Source organism: Megascapheus bottae, chromosome 22, assembly GCF_031878675.1.
Source record: "Megascapheus bottae isolate mThoBot1 chromosome 22, mThoBot2.hap1, whole genome shotgun sequence".
In the NCBI taxonomy this organism is placed as follows: domain Eukaryota; kingdom Metazoa; phylum Chordata; class Mammalia; order Rodentia; family Geomyidae; genus Megascapheus; species Megascapheus bottae.
In genome coordinates this window covers 25,478,872-25,499,793 of record NC_143530.1, presented here as the reverse complement: position 1 = coordinate 25,499,793, position 20,922 = coordinate 25,478,872, and the positions used below count along the sequence as shown (strand labels likewise).

The following is a 20,922-nucleotide window of genomic DNA, read 5'->3' as shown; positions in this document are numbered from 1 at the left end:
CTTTGAACCATTTTCTGGTTCCATTTGATTCTTCAGTGGAACTGTATCAATTGTAGAGGTCAATACCATGCTTATTAGTTATTTTACTATACTCAAGCTTTTGCAAGAGGGAAGCCCAGCAAACAGTGTTCAGACAGCAATAAGAAAGGCTTGCTGGTAGCTTGGACCTGAAGATGCCAGAGTAAGTAAACCTAAGTCTAAGTTGCTTTTGTTCGTTTCTTTGTTGTGCTGCTACTTGGACTTGAGCACAGAGCCTGGGAACTGTCCCATAGCTTTTTTTACTCAAGGCTACATAGAGCTCTAACAACTGAGCCACAGCTTCACTTCCAGCTTTTGGGTAGTTAATTGGAGACAAGAGTTTCACAGCCTGGACTGGCTTTGAACCATAGTCCTCAGCTTTTAAGCCTTTTGAGTAGATAGGATTACAATTTTGAAGCACTTGGACCTGGTCCAAATTATATTTAATAAAATACTGAAATGGAGAATGTCCATCCATTTGAACAAATATTACAAATGCCCAATGTTTTGTTCCTAACAAAGCAACCAAAGAAAATCAATGATAGACTCCAAAATTCCCTTCACCAGTAGTGAGGCTATGCCCTTTCCCTGATCAGCTAAAGAAGCCAACTTTGACCTACAGGTCAAAGCCCAGGTCAGACCTGAATTTTATTATCCTGGAGATAAAGATGACTTTTATTTGTTTTAAAGGGTATTTGTATAACAATAAAAGGTAATAAAGAAAATGGGGATGGAGGAGCAAAAGAAGCAGAGAAAAGAACAGCTTATACAGATTGTATATGAGCTTTTACACAAAATGTTTACTATCCGGCTTTCATATAAACAGGTTTGAGAACTGATGTTCTAAAAACTCTCCTCTCCCCTACCAGCTGGTGTTATTTTTGTCGACCCACATGGAAAATCTCTACCAAGGCTTTATGACCTTGAATACGATGGTGTAGGTGGGGGTGGGGTGGGGGGTGTTAAATTGACTTTTATATTTCAATGACCAAATCTCAAGTTGATTACATCTGAGGACATAGAATCGATGTGTGTACATAAATAGCATTACCTGTATTGAGTAGTATTTAGCTCCAAATGGAAAAAAAAAAGAGCAGAATTGAATTTTGTTTCGGTTAACCCTTTGGCTTCCTTGCAGAGGCTCTCATAAAGTTATTTATTAGACTGTGTATCTTGGGGAAGGATAAAATACAGACACAAATGAAGTTTAAATATGCATATGAAATATAAATATCTTTTCATTTACTGAAAGTGTAGCCAACAAAAAGATCACATTTAACCAGTCAAGTTTAAAATTAGATAATTAAAAAAAAGTAATCAGGTTTTAACCAGTTATCCTCCCTTTTCATGAATATTAAAGAAGAATGGATTTTAGCCAAAAAAGATAATGTGAAGGGGCATCATTACTTTAGGTTATCTCATTTCAAAGCATTTCCTTTATTTAATCCAGGCAAGTTTTCCAAACATTTATCTTTGATCCTCTTGCATTGAAATACTTAGCCCTACATTAACTTCTCAAACTGATTTACTCAACATTGAGAAAGAAGTTAAACCAAATAAGTAGATTATCAAACACCTCCTTTTGAATTAATAAACATATAATTATGAGGAAATGACCAGCTTATATTGTGCAACATACTATGTTACAATTATTTCTTATGGTATATTTTTCATATTTTAAATCCAATGGCAAAGCAAGCACACTAATAAACTCGTATTCCAACAGTGAAATATTTCTCCTCTGCTACCAAGAAGTGATTTAACAGAATATCCAGATGATTGATCTGAAATTAGTTTGTTAATTAGTTTATATCTCCAAAATTCAGTCTATTTTAAAAATCTAACCTACTTCAATATTTAATGCTCACTCTCAGCAGCACCTAGAACTCAAATAGTGAAGGAACTTACTAAGCTAATACTCTTTCTTCCACTTATGGGTTTATAGTATACACTTGTCTCCATGAGATTCATTTATAAAAAATTACAGCATAAAGTGGATAGGTATAAGTTATTTCCTTGAGGAACTGCTCTTGAAATTTAAGTTGTATGGGAACTCATTCATGAGAAACAGAGAAGCCACACTTTGAGAGGTCGAATTGGGAGTCTTTATTAGAAAGCCTGCAACTGTGAGTGAACTAGTCCCAAAGACCTGAACCCCTCAAATATACTCAACACTGTTAGAAAACTGAGCCATGAGAGCAGGAGAGAAAAGAAAGAGCAGAAAAACAATACCACAGCTCTCCAACGGAGAGCTGAAGTGGGATTCCATGGTGACTAGATAAGAGCTAGGAGACATGAGGCATGGCATCCTGGAGCCTGAGCAGCAAAGGACTGAGGGTCCAGTAATCTGTTATCTAACTCCCCACCCATGTTTCTAGGAATTCAGACACACCTATCACCTGTGGGGTGGGACTTGACTTTCTGCTTTCAGGAAGACAAGGTGGCACCAGTTAAACCTAATTCTCTATCATCCACCACGTGACCAAGATGGTGCAGTTAGATCCAGTATCCTTGTTTCAAGCCTTCTTGTTGTTTTCAACCTTGAAGAGATTAGGGAATAAAACTCCAGTTCAAACTACATTCCAGCCAAGTCAGAGGAGTATGGTAGAGATATACTCATGTCTTCCTCCTTTTGCAGGAAGTGAACAACTAGTTGGACATTTGTGGAAGGTATAATCATCTAAGATGTATTAATAGAATCTACTACAGTGGCACTTGTATGATGAACTGAGTGGCTAGTGAGGTAAAGAACACATCCCCAAATGGGATGCTCTTTAGTAATAGTTATAAAAGAACAAAAGTAAACAAAGGAAGCCTGGCAAGGTGGTGAATGCCTGTGATCATAGCTACTCAGGAGGCTGAGATCTCTGGTTCAAAGCCAGCCCACACACTAAAGTCCATGAGACTCTTAGAATCTCCAGTTAGCCACCAGAAAACTGGAAGTGGTGCTGTGGCTCAAGGAGCAGGCTGGTAACCTTGAGCTGAAAAGCTCAGGGACAATGCCCAAGTCCAGAGTTCAAGTCCCATTACTGACAAAAAAAAAATTAAAAGAATCAGGATAAAAACATTAATTATAATTGATTTTATCAACAGCATTCTTAAAAAGTACAATTGAAATCACCGAAAGTTACAAAATCCTTTTTTTTGGTCCTATCTGTTTATTTCTAAAGTGTCACTTCTGAATTCATCATGATTTCTTTGGAAAGAAAGAAGAACTTCTAATCTTTCACAAAAGATCTAGAAAGGCTTTGAAAGCCACTGTTGATCTAATAATAAGGCTGCATGCTGGTCTGTGCTCCTGCAGAGAATGACTTAGCCCCTCCTGCAGGGAGAAGGCAGGGAGCCTCCTGCGGACTGAAGCAGAGCCAAATGCTCCCAAGCAATTAGGAGTTGATTAAGTGTTTATCTTCTTTGCAGGTGGGAAGGAAAGAATGAAAATGAAGTGGGCAGATGTAAAGAGACCGGCAAAGTTCACGTGACTGTGGATCTCAAATACTACCGACCAACTGAAGTGGTAAGGACTCTGTCACCACCCAGGGCATGGCCACATTTGGCTGGCTGGGAAAATGTTCTCATGGAATGCTTGCTGCCAACCTTCAAAGCTCACTTTTGGCCTTTCTGACATCCTTCAGCAAGCAGTTCCCAAACCAGAACAATGAATTAAATTTGAGATACTATCCTTACCACAAATCCATTGCACTATAAAGAAAACAAAAGTAAAACACATCCAAGGAAATAGGTGATTTCAGAAATGGACTCAGCCTGAGCAAATCTCATTTCAGTATACTCTGAGGGCTGATTGATGATACCTACATGTTTTTGACCCACAAAGCTTTCCTTCCCTTGGACCTGCCAGGTCTCTGGGATTCTGTGTGTGTGTGTGTGTGTGTGTGTGTGTGCACGGGCATGCACCCATACATGGTATGCCCACAAATGGTCTCTCATACATATGTTAAGACCTTAGGTACTACTTTTATGGTTCATATACCACTGAAACTTTTCTTTTTTATCCATATTTTATGCAATATACATAATTCTAATACAAGGCCTTTCATGTCTGTCTTTTTTACCAAACTGATTTCTTGAGGATAGACTTAAAAAATAAAAAAGACTATAACAAGGTTAGGTACTGACTGGTAGATGAGTAAATAAATTTCTAAATGATGGAGGTTATGAATTGAGAAATAATGTAAATTGTTAGTATTGACAATATATATTGTTAGAATGTAGCATCTTCCTTTTCTAAATTTATAAAAATGTATGTTGCTTAGTACTATTGCTTTAATATGATGTATACTCACAAAATTCAAGAGCTCAAATCTAATATAAATATGTAAAGAAAACAGAAAGCAATGTCTTCAAAGTAAAAAATAGATATATGTGATTGTTGCCCAATCCTCATCACTCAGGGCCACTCAAAAGCCCTCTTTGAAGTAGAAACATTTCTGCCCATTTTCTCTGTATTTTGAACCAAATTCCTATATGTTATACAACTTTACAGAGATTAAGGAATCTGAAAAAAAGGACCTAGAAAGTGAATACGTCCTCATTAACTATCATTTAAAATGTGTTGTTCCAAATGAAAAATGAAAAAAGCTGTTCTTGGTGAGCTAGTCCCCAGAGGAAATCAAAAGCAAAGGAAGTAAGCAGTGCTTAAGAGTAGAGTTATGTAGCCCTGTATTGTCCTGATCCAAGGTGGGGCTGGGCCTTGACACAGGGAGCAATTGTTCTTGGTGTTAATGTTGAGTGGGTGTGTTTCAAGGAGAGGATGTGTTGTCTGGGGGGCAGGGGTGTGTGTGTGGAGGATGTGAGCCAAGCTGCTGCTGACACAGCACTGACCATGTCTGGAGCCCTAGCAGCTGCCATTCATTCCTCTGGACCAATAGGGTGTGGCAAAGTCATCATTCTTTTGGAACACTGAGCAGATCACATAGAGGGACAAAGTTGTTTCTTTGCTCACAAACAAAAATGGTCAGAGTATTGTAGAAACTTTACCAAGCTAACAAAAACCCAAGTTCTTACAGCAGCTTCAATGTACTCTTTCTCTGACATCAAAATAGTTTCAAAAGCTAGGAAGTCATTAAGAATGGACTGTCTGTCATTCTGACTTAGGCAAGGTGTTGGATTGATAAGGACCCAGAACAAAAGAATTGCTGAACAGGAAAAGGACCCTAAGACTAACAAGACTGTTCTTGAATCCCTATCAACCCCCTTTCCTGTCATCCAGTTCCTTTTGTCCATTCAAATGCTATCACCATACCTGTTCTGCAACTCTGTTGACACCAGCATTGTTGGAACTTAAGATTGGTGTCTGGTTTCATATGCCTGTTTTATTTTCACCTCATCTGCTTTCCTCTGAGATTCCCTTTACTGCCTAATGTGAGGTTTTTACACTGCTCTTCATCTTTCTAAGCCTTTAGGCTGCATTAATTTTATTTACCACACTTCAACCTAGTAGGCCATGAGCATGCTTTTCTTGTATAGTAAAACTAAACTTTTAACCCCATTCCTGAGAAAAAGCATCCCTGAAACTTCGATCAGCATGACATGATGGCCTTCTGTGGAATTGCCTGAAGGGTAACAATATTCTTCCAGTTGAAAGGTGACAGAACCTACTACATTGTAAATAAGCTTTTCCCAGGACTTGGGGCCTTGCAGCTGTAAGGAACAGTACAGAGTTGTGAGCTCCTGTGAAGCTAGTCAGTACTTACTTGAAGGGAAAAGGATTCTGCTACTTCTAAATCTTATCCTACCCTGCTAAGCATCTTAGTCTATCCTGTGCATGCCACGTTTTCATTCTTCTTGAGGTTCTATGAAAGCTTCTTCTGATCAGCTTTGCCTTAACTTAAGGCACCTAATTCCAGAAGCACAAGCTAGGGCTGGGGGTATATATAGGTCAGTAAGCATTTGCCTAACATCTACAAGATCCTGAGTTCCATCTGTAGCATAAGGAGGTGTCAGGCATAGAGTACATAAGCTAGATCTTCTTGCCGTGAAATGATTGAAGAATGAAGGATTAAAAACAAAATTCAAACAAATAAAAACATAGTGACGGTGAAACACAAAAACTGATGAGGTCATACATATGAGGTCTCAGAGCATTAATACCCTAAAGCAAGCAAAACTGACAAAAAGTAGAGTTTTGTGTTTGTTTTTCTTGAGCCATTCCCTGGTCATAAGACCCTTTGTCAGTGAATGCAATTACTAACTAGAAAACGCCTTCAATATAGAACATAGTTCCTCTTGTGAGGATAATTATTGTCTTTCATGATTTAGCCACCACAAAATATCTTAAATCTTGCTTCTCTGCCAACATAAAAATTTGGAAGTTTTTAAAATTATTTTTAAGGACTCTAGCATGCAATTATTGCTGAATGGAACTTTTTTTTTTTTTTATGTTCTGCCTCAGAGCCTATGGGTTTCCTTTGGATTTTTCAGGAGTTTTGCTAATACAGAAAGCTTGATCTGGGATTTAAACCTTTATTTCTTATTGCCCATGAATTCTAGTATTTAGTAATGACGAATGCTTGATTTCTTTGCCACTTAAGATTCCTTCCTTGAGCTTGAATATAGCTCAGTGTTAGAGCTGTTGCATAGCATGCACTCTATCTTAAGCCTTATAAAGCAAAACAACATAGAATAAAGAATCCCTGCTTTCTGCACATTTTATATACATACATATGTTAATGTATAGATTTGTTGTACAGTACATAGGCACTAATTCTGTGCTTAAATATTGACCATTGGGCCAAACAGCCTAAGTTCAAAACCTGTTCATGACTAGCTGTGTGGCCTTAATCAAGTTACTTCTCAATGATTTTTTCCTTATTATTAAAAAATATGGCCAAATATAGAGTTTCTTTCAAGGGACTCCTAGAGAATTAAAAGTCAGTGATATAGAATCTGACAAATATCCAGTACTGTTGCTTTTATCACTTATTTATTCACTCATTAAATATGTATCAAATACTGTTCTAGACCCTAGGAACATAATACAAGACAGATGAGGCTCCCACCCTGATCAGAGAAATGATAGATGTAGAAGTAACATCAGTTCCTGGAATTCAGAACCTTTAGGAAAGTAGAATGATATAATCAATGTGTGTGGATGAACCAGTCAAAAGAAGATAGCATGGCAGTCCCGAATCAGTGACTCAGGACTGGAGTCCTAGCTACTCAGGGGGCTGAGGTCTAAGGATTGAGTTTCCAAGCCAAACTATGCAGCCACTCAGAAAAGGCTGTGGTTCAAGTTAGAGAGCACTAGCCTTGAGCACAAAGAGGCTCAAGGAATGTGCCAAGGCCCTGAGTTCAAGCCCCATAACTGACAGAAGAAGAGAAGAAGAAGAAGAAGAAGAAGAAGAAGAAGAAGAAGAAGAAGAAGAAGAAGAAGAAGAAGAAGAAGAAGAAGAAGAAGGGGGGGAGGAGGAGGAGGAGGAGGAGGAGGAGAAGGAAGAGGTGGTATCAAGGCATTAGCAAATATTATATGTACTTAAATTTTAAATTTTTGTGATTGTTTTATTTCATCCTTTTAGAATCTCATTCTGAATCTTCAGTAGCTGTTTGGTGATATAGAAATTTGCAATTTACTATAAAGATCATAAAGATGTCTTCTTTTTCTTTGAGTATTTTAAAGTTGGAAAAGTCACAAGGAAGGGGGGGTTAATGAAGTATTCATCCTCTTTCACCAAGGTTTTAGCCACATCAGATGACAAATCCACTAAGAAACAAAAGGAAAAAGACAAGTGTTTCCTTTTCAATGAAACAAACAGAAACTTCTCCCCTCCCCATGTTTGGTTCAGAGAATTTTAAGGAATGAGATGAGGGATGATATGGTCACAGAACAAAAATAAAGTATCTTTTATAAAATTAATTAAAATTGCTTAAACTCTTCAAGTGCAGTTATTTTCCCTTATTTTCAACATTCATTTCTTTTATATTTCTGCTACTCTCATTAATGATTATATTTGTTTCATTTTCTTAAATATCTGTATTCCTAGCTTTATATAGATATTAGCAAGAAGTCACAGGTTAAAATCTAGAACTAGGAAAGCAAGGACTTCAAAGAAGTTTAACAAACTAGTTAAAACAATGCCTTCCTCTAGTGAGAACATGTGGCCTGTTTCTAATCAGATTACCAGATGCTTGCTGAGTTGTCCCACCTATGCCCCCCCAAACTTTTCATAATATTTTTCTATAAATGATGTTAAGTTAAATGGACTATAACTGCTGTCTATCGCATAGCCCTGTTTAGAATGACGATATGTAACATTTTCCAGACCTTGGGAATCTGACCTGTCATCAGAAGACTTGTATAAATACTAATTAGAGCTTCTCTCTGCCCTGCCTGTATATTTGGATCTGAAAAGCACTCAGGCTGGCCTTTTTGTCCTGAAACTGTTCCTTTTTCTCACTTTTCACACTTACCCTTCAGAAGCTAGAAATCAGATTCCTTTGCATCCCTTCATCTGCTCCACCTCTGGTAGCTTTTCTTTTCCAGTCCTGATCCTTCTGATCTCTAATGCTCTTGTCCTCAGTCAACTCCTGCTCTGTTCCCTACTCTGTCTGTGGCAGGGAGCCACAGAGAGCAGATGAGGGCCACTGCTTCTCTTCAACACTACAGGACCGGTAAAAAGAAAAGTTGAGGGGCCAGAAGCGTGGCCTAGTGGTAGAGTGCTTGCTTAGCATGCATGCAGCCCAGGGTTTGTTCCTCTGTACCATGTATACAGAAAAAGCCAAAAGTGGTACTGTGGCCCAAATGTTAGAACATTAGCCTTGAGAAAGCCCAAGAACAGTGCCCAGGCCCTGAGTTCAAGCCCCAGGACTGATGAGAGAGAGACAGAGACAGAGACAGAGACAGAGACAGAGAGAGGGAGGGAGGGAGAGAGGGAGAGAGAGGAAGAGAGAGAAGAAGGAAGGAGCGAAGTAAAAGAAAAGTAAAGTTGATGGCTTATTCTGAAAAGTTTCATACAAATTTAAAACTCTGCCACCTTCTACTTTCACAACCGTCAAACCATAGTGAAATACAGTCAAGAAAGTCTTTTTAATGCTTTCTCATTTGTAATTATTTTCTGGACTTCTCACTACTTGTATTTTATAGTCTGTATGTTTAAATCAGTGTTTATATATTTTAAGCCTCTCTCTTAGACTCTGCAGACTAGTCTTTATATCCTTCCTTAATCACATTGGCCTTTCCACCTTTGTCTTTCCATGAACTTAACCAAGGAAGCTTTATGTTTCAGACTTTTCACATAATTCTCAAATATTCCACTGTGTGTCTTTCATACTTTATAGGATCCTGTCAAAAACCCTAGGGGCATATAATATTCCCTCTGCTGTCTGTCTCAAAACATTTCATATGTAAAGAAATCATTTATCAGAGTGTTCTTTGCTTTTTCCCATTTTTTTCTTATCTTGGAGAGCTTATAATTAGGTTTGAATTAGTTTAGTTTTTTGTGATATTAATTCTATCATTAAAGGCTAAAATAAACATCTACATATATATATATATATATCTTCCCCATGTTAAAATATTTTTATTTAATACTATAATTATTCTATAGGTAACTAATAGTACAGGCACTTCGATTACTTATGCCAATAGGGAATTCCTATGAAATCTGTACCTTTTTTCCCCAAAAGCTATCCAAATAGTGATTATCCTCAATTGCAATCATTATGTTGACCTTTCAATAATTTCCAAGGTCTTTCTATCCTCTTAGAAATTGTTTTAGTGTTTGCAGCTACACTTTTTCAGAAGAACAATCAGTAGTTGAGATCAGCTTCTACTTAAATTAGCTTTGATACACTGTATAAGTAATCCTTTTTATTGCTCTGAAAAAATACCTCACAAACAGTGTAAGGGAGGGAAGAATTGTTTGAGTTTATGGTTTCGGGGATTACAGAGCATGGCTGTCTTACTCCATTGTTTTAGGGCCTGTGGGAAGACAAAGAATCATAAGGGACAGCATGGTGGAGCAGAGTTGCTCACTTAATGGTGGCCAGGAGGCAGTGACAGGCACACAAGAAAGAGTCGAGGACAATCCCTAACTAGGCCCTACCTTCTAATCATGCCATCTTACTAATGATGAATCCATTTTCTAGGTCAGATCCCTCAGAATCTGATCACCTCTTACAATTTGAACCCACAAACAAGGGATCAAGCAAGTTTTCAACATGTAAGACTTCTGGGGAACAATTTATGTACAAACTATATGTGTCACCCAAAGTATTACATTACTTGTGAGAGAGATCCATCCATCATCAGTGTAATTGCCTATTTCATCCTATTTCTATTCTAGCCAATATTCTGAAATGTAAATTCCTGTTTGCTGTTTTTTAAGATTTTGTTTTACAAATCAACAATGCTCATCCTATTCTATCAAGCCATATTTACCATAAAATAACTCATCCAAATCTCTATTTACAGACAGATTTTAGAGAGAATAATGGCTGCAACTTTTTTGAATAGTTAAGAGTCTACTCAGACCTCAGCCTCCTAAGTAGCTAGGATTACAGCTGTAAGCGAGCAGCACTTGGCTCCATCTGAACCCTTTTGATGCAAACCTTCAAAGTAATAGACCCACACTGAGAATCTCACGCTGTTAGTACCTGTCTTTTAAAACAGTTATACAAAGATGAGGGTAGATGACATTGTTGTATCTCCACATATGCTTACACTATATTCCAATAAAGTCTCACCCTGACTCAGTGGCTCTTATCTGATTCTTTGATAGGAGTTTTCAACATGTTTGGCCTGTGTTTTAACACTTGTTCAATTCATCTCTTGTTCCAGAATAGGATTTATTCCTGAATAAATCAGATATGTCCCAAGTCATAAAAAATTTGTATAAGAATATCTGGACTAAAAAAATGACTAGGTGTACAAGTAAAAAAATTTCAAGTTCCAGTACTCATCATAGGAATCCTTTAGATTTATTTACCATATATATTTAAAATAGCATTCTGATTTACTATATAAAAAAAAAAATAGCCAGGCACAGTGGCTCACAGCTGTAATCCCAGGTACTCAGGAAGCTTAGATCTGAGGATCAAGGTTCAAAGTCAGCCCGGGCACAAAACACCCTGAAACTTATCTCCAATTAACTTCTAGAAAATGGAAGTGGGGCTTGGCTAAAGGGTAGCGCAGTAACCTTGAGCTGAAGAGCTCAGGGACAGAGCCCAGGCAGAGTTCAAGCCCCATGACTCACAAAAAATAAAATAAATAAACAAATAAATAAAATATCTTGCCAGGCACGGTGGGACATGCCTATAATCTTAGCTACTCAGGAGGCTGAGATCTAAGAATCCAGATTCAAAGCCAGCCCAGGCATTAAAGTCTGTGCGACTCTTACCTCCAATTAATCACCAGAAAACCGGAAGTGGGGAAGTGGCAATGTGGCTCAAAGGGCAGGGAGGTAGGTAGCCTTGAGCTGTAGAACTCAGGGAGAGCACCCAGACACAGAGTTCCAGTCCCACAATCAAACAAAAACTTATGATTTCTGGTTTGTTTCCTATCCAAGTGCTGGTGGCTTATGCCAGTAATACTAGCTACTGAGAAGGTTGAGATCTTGGTTCAAAGTCCACCACAGACAGGAAAGTTTGTGAGTCATTTATCTCCAGTTAAACATACTCTCCAACCCCCCACCTACCAAAAGAGGAAAAGCTGGAAATGGAGTTGTGGCTCAAGTGGTAGAGTGCTATCCTTGAGCACAAAAGCTCAGGGACAATGCTGAGGCCTTGCATTTAAGCCTTAAGACTGGCACAGTAAGCAATGTTTATTGAATTTGTACGTTGAATGTTAATACTGGTCTCTAATACCCTAAAACTTGAACTAAGTCATATCTGGTAGCAGCTCTCTTCTAGGTGAGTAATAAAGGCAGTTATGAAGCTCCAGCGGAGGTGGGAGGTAGAATGAGGGTCTCATAGACATAGAACCATGGAGGTGAGAAATTTGGAAAACAAACAAACAGCACATTGCAGGCATAGTAAAGAGGATCAGATTGGACAGCAGCATCCCAAAACTGAAGGCAACTCCAGGTCCTGAGGCTGACTGACTGGAGTTAGAGACGGGAAGAGAGTTATCAGGAGAAGGGTTGGAGAGCTCTGTTACACTTGCAGTATCTTGTGGCTATCCATGTGATGATACCAAAGAGGCATTTGAGCTAGAGGCCTAACATAAAAGAAAGAGGTCAGGATGAGGGCCAGATGTATAAGAGATGAGAATTGAAGCCATGAGATGAGTTCCCCAAATTTTGGGACCCAGACAATCTGATCACTTAGAATTAAATCTGAGAAACACATTTGAAAAAGTGGCTTACGAATTTACAAAATTCAGGTACTGAGCACTTTTGTATCCCAGAGCTATAGGCCCAGAGTTACTTGCCTCCCCACCCTGTATAATTATTCTCTGCCTTCAGGCTGCTGCAGGATTCTAAGGGCTAAAACCCAAAGAGTTTTATTAATTGGCAGGTGGTTACTGCAACTGAGCCCTGGTGAAACCAAGCTCCAGAGGCAAGCCAAAGACCCAATTTCAAATGGATATGTGTAAAAGTCAGGTTGGAAAGCAGTTTAGAATTCTGAAAGATGAAAGAACTGGTGTAAGTATAAGTTATTTTATGCTGCACATTACCATTTTTATTACTGTCCTCATTATTAATTATCCCTCCTAATCATCATTTACTGATGTGAAATCATTAGTTATCAAAAGATACCTTCTGAAAGATACTGTGGACTCTTCAACTCCTACATTTTATTTTTTCTTAAGTATTTGTTTTAGTTTATACCTAGACAACTTCATGCAGGAAAAATAATTATTGGCTAGTTATTACTGCCACATTTTTTTTTTTTGCCAGTCCTGGGCTTGAGCTCAGGGCCTGAGCACTGTCCTTGGACTTTCTCAAGGCTAGAGCTCTATCATTTGAGCCTCAGCACCACTTCTGGCTTTTTTTTTTTTCTATGTATGTGGTATCAAGGAATTGAACCTGGGTCTTCATGCATGCTAGGCAAGCACTCTACCGCTAGGCCAAACTCCTGGCCCTACTACCAGCTTTTGATTCATTGGTAGAAATAAGGATAGTGGTGAAAAGTAGAGACATGTTGAATTACTGACCCCTCTTCCATCTATATTGTGTTCCTATGGATTATGAGAACTGCTGAGATCCTTCAGGATGCATGGCTTTTTCTAGAATGTCAGAAAACTCAACAGCACAACCACCACACAAAAGGCAGTCTTCATCTGTTGTAATACTTGTCTGGCAACAACCTTCTTCATTTGTTCCTCCAGTGACAAGTAGATACTCACTTCAGTCTAAATTGTATGTTGGTTTCCTATTTCAGCAGTAACAAATTATCACAAGCATAAGATAAACTCTAGCAGCCTAAAACTACTCATACTTAGCATGTTTCATTTCTGGAGGCTGAAACTCTAAATTGGACTAATATCTTCTGAGTTGACATTACTGTGTTCCTATTCCACGTTCAGGGAACTAAATGTTTCGTGTTGATCACATTCATTAACTGGAACCCATGGTGAACACACTTGTTTATTGCAACACTATAGCATTGATCATTCCAAGGAAGAAAACAGAAAGAGAACATTAGTTGCTCATTTGTTGAAAATATGATATAATCACATTCAAACCTCCATGCAAATACCCAATTGGACAGACCTTCTTTTCCCATATCTTTTCCTTCTTATGTGCTTCATTTTGGCCTCCTTTTTTGTTTTTGTTCTCTTTGCTTGCTGCCATGACTCTTAAATCCAAACGTATGTCTTCCTTAAACTCCACCTAATCATTCTTTTTGAGACCGCCCCCATATTTTTAGACAGCTGCTCTGTGACTTCTGATATGTTTTATATTTGGAGTGTCAACATACCTGTGAACATCAGTTAGTAAGTTAATACAGTTTTCTGTTTGACACAAATTACAAAATAGCTCCCAGTCTTTTTAGTAATTCAGATACAGAACAAAGAGGATCTTGCTTGTATAAGAGAGATATGTTTATATCATAAACATTAGGCCTTGACAACCTTTCCAAAAATACCCAGCAAAAAATGCTTTTTATTGTTTTGACTCATTTCTCAGATTATATGAAATGTTCCCTTTCAGAGATTTTGTTGAACATGGTATTTATTCTATGTGAAAATATTTCTTAGCAGTATTAAAAAGACAATGTATTTAAAATTCAGGCTGTTTTCAGTGTTTCAGAATATTTTTTAGGAAAAAAGTATCTAAAACAAATTATTAGAGAATGTCGTTTTTGGTAAGGCAAACTAATAACTTGTGGTCATTTCTGAGTCAGTTTTAGTTTTGTATGATGGACAAGTCTATATTCCCTTTCTCAAAGTCTAATGCTTAAAGTCTAGTGACACTGTGAATATGTCTTATTGGCTTGCACTATCATTATAGAATAGGTAAGTTTCAATCCCATCCCTACCACTTTTCATACTTCTGTATGTCTTCCTAAAGCTCCTGAGCTTTAGTCTTTCCCACTGTAACATACCAATACTTGTTTTTTCACCAGCCACACTGAAGAAATTAAGGAATAATTTGTTCTGAGGCACTACACAAATGTCAGCTCTTGCTGAAACCTGCTCTGGTTCCCCCAGGCAAAGTCAGCAGTCACTTCTTGTGAAGCATTTGCTCCATGTCATTGTGATGTGTCATTTCCACCTGGGAGCCCGAGGGCCATAAGGACATGTGATAGCCTTGGGTAGTACCTGGCATGTAGTGTAGGATACGTGCATAAATGTGTCCATATCACCAAAGAACCATTCTCAAACTTTCCATACAGCTCTGGTATAACCCACATTACTTATACCAATGTTAAACTAAAATTAAATTCTTTTTTGTTGTTGTTGTTGCTGTTGTTTTTTGGAAGTACCAGGATTTGGACTCATAGCTTCACACTTGTTCTATCACTTGAGCCATGCCCCCAGTCCTGAACTATAATTAAATCCTAAACAGCCAAAATAAAAAATAATTATTGTTTTTCTCTCTGTAGAAGATTCTAGAACAAAACTAGTATTACAGCTCCTTTGCAGCTTACACCTATCTATCTAACCCTTTACCTCTATATAGCCATTTTCAACAGTTCTTTCATTTTCTGTTCTCTATTGCCTCTCCTGTTCCTGATATTATCTTCATTTTTCTTCATCTTCTGTGACCTTTTGATTTCTCATATTTCACACCTGCAATTGTAATCTATCTCAACCATCCCATGAAAACTGAAGTGTATCAGAGTGGATTCCTCATAAGAGTTAGTGATGGTGACAACACATCTAGTGCTAACCGTTCGATACATAAGAGCAGAGCACCACCAAAAGCATTCACATCTCCTGATATCTTTGAATATTTGGGATGCTACTATATTGATAACATTATATACGCAAAATGCATTGTAGATTACTTCTATCTGAAAAAGGTCCAAATGAAGGTTTCAAGATCTGAGCCTTGAGTAAGAGAAGTCTCCTTGCCAAGCTGCTTAAGTCTCTTGTACCACTCTGGGACTGTTTGTGGAACACAAGACCACCTGTTGAAAAAGACACTTATCTTAGCTTCTTCTACTGCATCTGTTCCTTGGCTATTCCTCCCCTAAAACTTTCTGAATGAAAAGGTAAGAAATAAATATCTACTATCAAATGGCTATTATGACTAGTATGTTTATTATGCTAAAGTTTACAGAAACCTAAAAGTATGTTATTACGTTTTAACAGAGGTTTTTCAGTGTTTTTCTACTCTTTTTATAAAATGTGAGGGAGGAGATAATGCTAGAAACTAGTGGCTCATGCCTTGTATGAGATCTGAGGATCATGGTTTAAAGCCACAAGAGAAAAGCCCACGAGACTCTTATCCCCAGTTAACCAGCAAATACCTGAAAGTGGAGCTGTGACTCAAGTGGTAGAATGCAAGCCTTGAGTGAGAAAGCTAAGGAAAAGCACCCAGACACTTCAGCTGAAGACCTAATACCAGCACAAAATTAAAGATATCAGTGTGCAAGATAAGTAAAATGATCATGGATACAACAATATTTTTAAATTTCTGAAGTGTCATGCTTACAGAGATTTTTCTTTTTTCTTTTTCTTTTTTTTTTTTTTTTTGCCAGTCCTGGGCTTGAGCTCAGGGCCTGAGCACTATCCTTGGACTTTCTCAAGGCTAGAGCTCTACCACTTGAGCCTCAGCACCACTTCCGGCTTTTTTCTATGTATGTGGTACCGAGGAATCGAACCCGGGTCTTCATGCATGCTAGGCAAGCACTTTAACCACTAGGCCAAACTCCCGGCCCGCTTACAGAGATTTTTCTAGTCATATTTTTTGTCTCCCTCTAAGCATATCACTTTTTGTGAAAAATTTAGACAAGTTGCCTAGAATGGGCTTTGTATATTCTTTCTAAAACAGAGTCCTGAAATATAGTTTTCTTTAGTGTTATATTTCCCACATGAAGAGAAATGGCCTGACAAAGTATGACTGCCTAAACTGGTAACTAGCATTGAGAATATGGAGAATTAACTTTAATGAATTCATGGATGAAACTAAGGAGAGACAAGAGTTGCTATGTCTTTCTTGAGGTTTTTTTTTTTTTCTGCCTTTATACTGCCAAGTTGAGATAAGGCAGAACCTACTTTTACGCATTTCGGCTTATGTGTTGCACATGTGAATGTATTGGGGAAAGGGGAATGTATTGATCCAGATTGTTTTTCTACTTGTGAGATGAAATGCTAACTTCATGAATCAGCACCTCCCACTGTCCTAAAGGTGGGTGGCCACCCATGCCAATGAATTGTCTCCCCTTTCAGCTGGCAAGGAGGGTAGTGGGAGGCAGCCATAGGGAGGAGACGTTGAACAAACAGCCTGAGCCCAATCCCAATGTGGGCGGGTGGTGGGTGCCAGGAGCAGCCAGGGCTTGTGCCTGGTTGTCACATGTGGTGCTGAGCAACCACCAAGTGATTCCAGAAAGGAGGTGAAAAGATAACATACATTGCAGGCCACTGGAGAACTAGGGCAGTCCAGCCATCTGGAGAGCAGTGGCTAAGGGAATGTTTCTAGTTGTGGTTTTATTTAACATATTTATGAAAGGGCTAACACTTGCCCTCTGTGATTTGGGTTAATCTGGCAAAACATAAAACAGAGTTACTTATTTGTCCATTGAGAGTGACCACCACGAATCTATGGTTCTTTCAGCCTATCAGTTTTATGTCAGTGACTTAGTTCTATATCGTTTTATGTTTTCCCAATGATCAGTTTTGAATAAACATAGATATAATGGCTTTGTCCTTCTAGTTTTCTCTATCACAAAACATCTTTATACATCTGTTCTGTGCCCCATTCATCAATGGACATTTTTCAAACTCTCTGACTCAGATTAGTCTTCCTGTACCTCTCCTCCAACTACTTATACTGTTCTGCTACCAACCTCTATTGAAATTCAAACATAACAAACCATTCATTGCTTACTAGAAATATTTTTCCTTCCTTTTTTAACTTTTTTTGTGGTGGTGGTGTTTTTCTTTAAAAAATTCAACTTTTTTTTCTTTTTCCTTTCTCCATCTTTATAATTTTCTGAGGCAATTGAACTTTATTTCTGAGATTCTCATTCTTTGTGGTCAGCGTTACACTTCAAAAAGTATGTACTCATTTTTAAACATAAGTTGATGATGAGTCACTTTTTATTCTGTATCTTCTATCCCTATGAGTGACATTTTGTACCTCAACTTTATCTTGGGGAGGGAATTATGTTAGAAATGTGGTTTTGCATTGGCTGTCATTTATGTAAACCATTGGCAATAACACTAGTTTATATCTGAAGGAAACAAGGGAAGACACTTTGGTCAGAGTAATAAGAGGTTAAGATAGAAGGCAGCATTTGAAAGTTCTACATTTAGTTATCTACATCTTCAGCTTTATACCTCATCTCAGTTTCCCCATCATCTAAATGAAGGATGATTATGCTAAACTTCACAAAAGTAGTGGGAGGTTAAATTAGTGTTTGTGAAATGTGTTGACATCTTATGATTAAAGATACTTTATTATTGCAAACTGATGTGATTACTATCATAGAAAGAACTCCTCAAAGGAGTCTAGATTAATCTGACAAAATTGTCCAGAATCACCTGTATCTCCTGGAAAGGCACAAACCTCTAATCTCTTACAGTTTTCTCTCTTGATCCTAGAGTCCATTTATAAGTGTTAGAGAAGATTAGATAGAAGATCATGGTTAATAGAACCATAAACAGAGGAAATGTGTCAGGCATTAGTGAAAGCTCAGGTGAGGGTTTGCACTCACATGCAGGACACATCCCATTGGAAACTAGTAGATACTACTAGGGCCACCACACCATGTCAAAATTGAGTACTCATTGTGGCATTTACTATGCCTGAGGAACAGTTCTTCTATCCAATTCATGTCATGACGCCATCAGGGACTTTGATCTGCATTGCCCAGAATCTGTCTGAGAAGACGGCTTTCCACAAGTTTTTCATATCTCTTACATGGTGGCAAAGGAGTTGTCTACGTAGTAAGATGCCTCAGAGGCAAAGCTAGATGGTAGTTCAAAGCTAAGCAAGGTGGATCTATAAATCCTAAACTGACTATGTATGTGAAATATGCAAAGGAGCACCTGTGAAAATCATAGGCTGCATATGTAACAGGTTCAGTTGATCAATGACAAATAGGATTCTCTGTTTCCCACCATATACTTCATCTTGACTATCAACTATCAGGGCTACAGTAGATATATTCCCAGTATTTCCCTGGTCTTTTGAGGAAATGGCTAGAGATTCATTTCTCCTCAAGTAATACTAGTACCTTAAGGAGAATTGTAGGCATATTTTTCTAAGGTCCCAGCCTACACTAACCAGGGTTTTTGTTGTTCTTTTGTTTTTGGTAGTGGTAGTGAAATTGAAGTTTGAACTCACGGCTTTGAGGTACTCTACCACTTGAGCCACATCTCTAGCCTTGTTTTCTCTGTTTATTCTTAAGATAATGTCTTGCATTTTGCCCAGGGCCACAGTTGTACTTCCTGTGCAGCTGAACCTTCTTCTGTTAAGATTCAGGCCTCAAAAAACTTTTTTTGTAGCCTGGCTGAGAACCACACTCACTCCATTTCCGTCTACTGTGTGGCTAGGGTTCTAGGCATGTGCCATGGTGCCAAGCTATTGATGGATTTGTGGTCTCATAAACTTTTGCCTGGAGGCTGACCTTGAACTAAATTCCAAATGATCACCACCTGAGTAGCTTGAATTTCGTAAGTGTGAGCAACCAGTATCTTGTCATGACCTGTGGTTCTTAAACCTCAAAAAGCTAATTTTAAAAACAACAACAACAACAACAACAACACCACCTTTCCAGGGCTTATCCTCACACCAGCTGAGCCATGACTTCTGGGGAAACAGCACTTTATAGTAACCTGAGCAGCCAGCTTTGACTCCAACCAAGCACTGTCTGAAGATAGCTCAGTTGTCCCTGACCTTCTTGGCTTAATTGACCTCACTGAGAATCAAATAAAAGCTAAGAAATTCTAGAGGAATCCTCAGAATCCAACACTATCTATTTGCAGGGAGTCTATTCCTTTTCAGTTCTTCATGCTGAAAAACCCAACTTCAGTGCTATGGCTGGTTGCTGTCTCTTTTTAGCTCCAAGCTTTGGCTTGACTTGGAGTATCCTTTTATCGATACATTGTCTAAGTGTTAGCCAGTTCAGCTTCTGTTTGTACAACTTGCAATGCATTGTTAACACCTTCTTAAGTCTATAGTTAACTCACCTCAAATCACCTGGGAAGGGCTTAATTTTGTCCCCTCACAGAGGGCATCTTCTGGCCTTTGCTTTGGACTTCACTATCTGCTACTAGATCCTTTACCAGTTCAAGTTAGTTGATGGTAGAAATATATAAGTCCAGCCAGGCACCAGTGGCTCACACTTGTAATCTTAGCTACTCAGGAGGCTGAGATCTGGGGATCTCGATTGAAAGCCAGCCCAGATAGGAAAATCCTTGAGACTCCTTATCTCCAATCAACCACCAGGAAACTGGAAGTGGTACTGTGGCCCAAAGTGGTAGAGCATGAGTCTTGAGCTGAAGAGCACACGAACACCACAAAGACCCAGAATTCACCCCCCATAACCAATAAAGAAAGAAATAAATGAGCAACTAAATTTGGTGCCCAGGAGACCTTGGCTTTCCCAGCCTCAGACTCAAGGTGCCATAACTGAAAGGAACTGTAGAAACCACCTGGTATATCTCTGTGAATATTGTCTGCCATTTTGTGGCCCCATATCTGCAGTTTGATGGCCTGCAGTTCTGTCCAAACTGATACTAAAGCAGGTGACCACTAGTTGTTTTAAGACTGAGTAAATGTCACATCTTTGTTGAAACAAAAACTGGAAAATCAACTGTTTGAAGCATCTGATCAATGAATGAATGATTTTCCTTACCAAGTTGACAAGTAGATCTGCATTTGGTAGTGAAGATTCTTAATACACACGCACCCCCCTCCCCACATTCCTCCATTGCTGGTAGAGGGTAGTAATAGAAAGCAGATCATTTTGAGACAAAGCTAGCCTGACAGGAGGAATGAAGGTAAATAGCCCTCTTCCTAGGAACATCCAGGAAGCATGAGCTTCAACTTCAGGGATTCAGGTAATGTAAACACAGGTTTTTAAATCTGAAGTCATTTCTGCATCATGTCTACTTATTCTGTTTGGGGATGGCATATGTTTTGTATGCAGGTGTAATTTTTATTGATCCTTTCCAGAAATAGTTAAGCCAAGGATGCTGCATGAGGTACAGACTCTTTGTTCTTAGTGTTCCCACACAAATTGAGCAAGACAAGTTCACAAGCAGAAGGCCATATTTATTGAGACAAGAGATACTAACTTTCTCCCTATACTTCAAGATCCAGTTTTTCAACC

At 38.5% G+C, this 20,922-nt stretch overlaps 1 protein-coding gene across 1 annotated transcript in view; it reads left to right on the top strand.

The window, feature by feature from the left end:
• The window catches only part of Gmds (GDP-mannose 4,6-dehydratase), a 550,906-nt gene that overhangs the window by 450,520 nt on the left and 79,464 nt on the right, over positions 1-20,922 (top strand). The window contains exon 9 of the mRNA XM_090356369.1: positions 3,436-3,532. Coding sequence (XP_090212495.1) covers positions 3,436-3,532 — 97 coding nt within the window. The remainder of the gene's footprint in view (positions 1-3,435; positions 3,533-20,922) is intronic.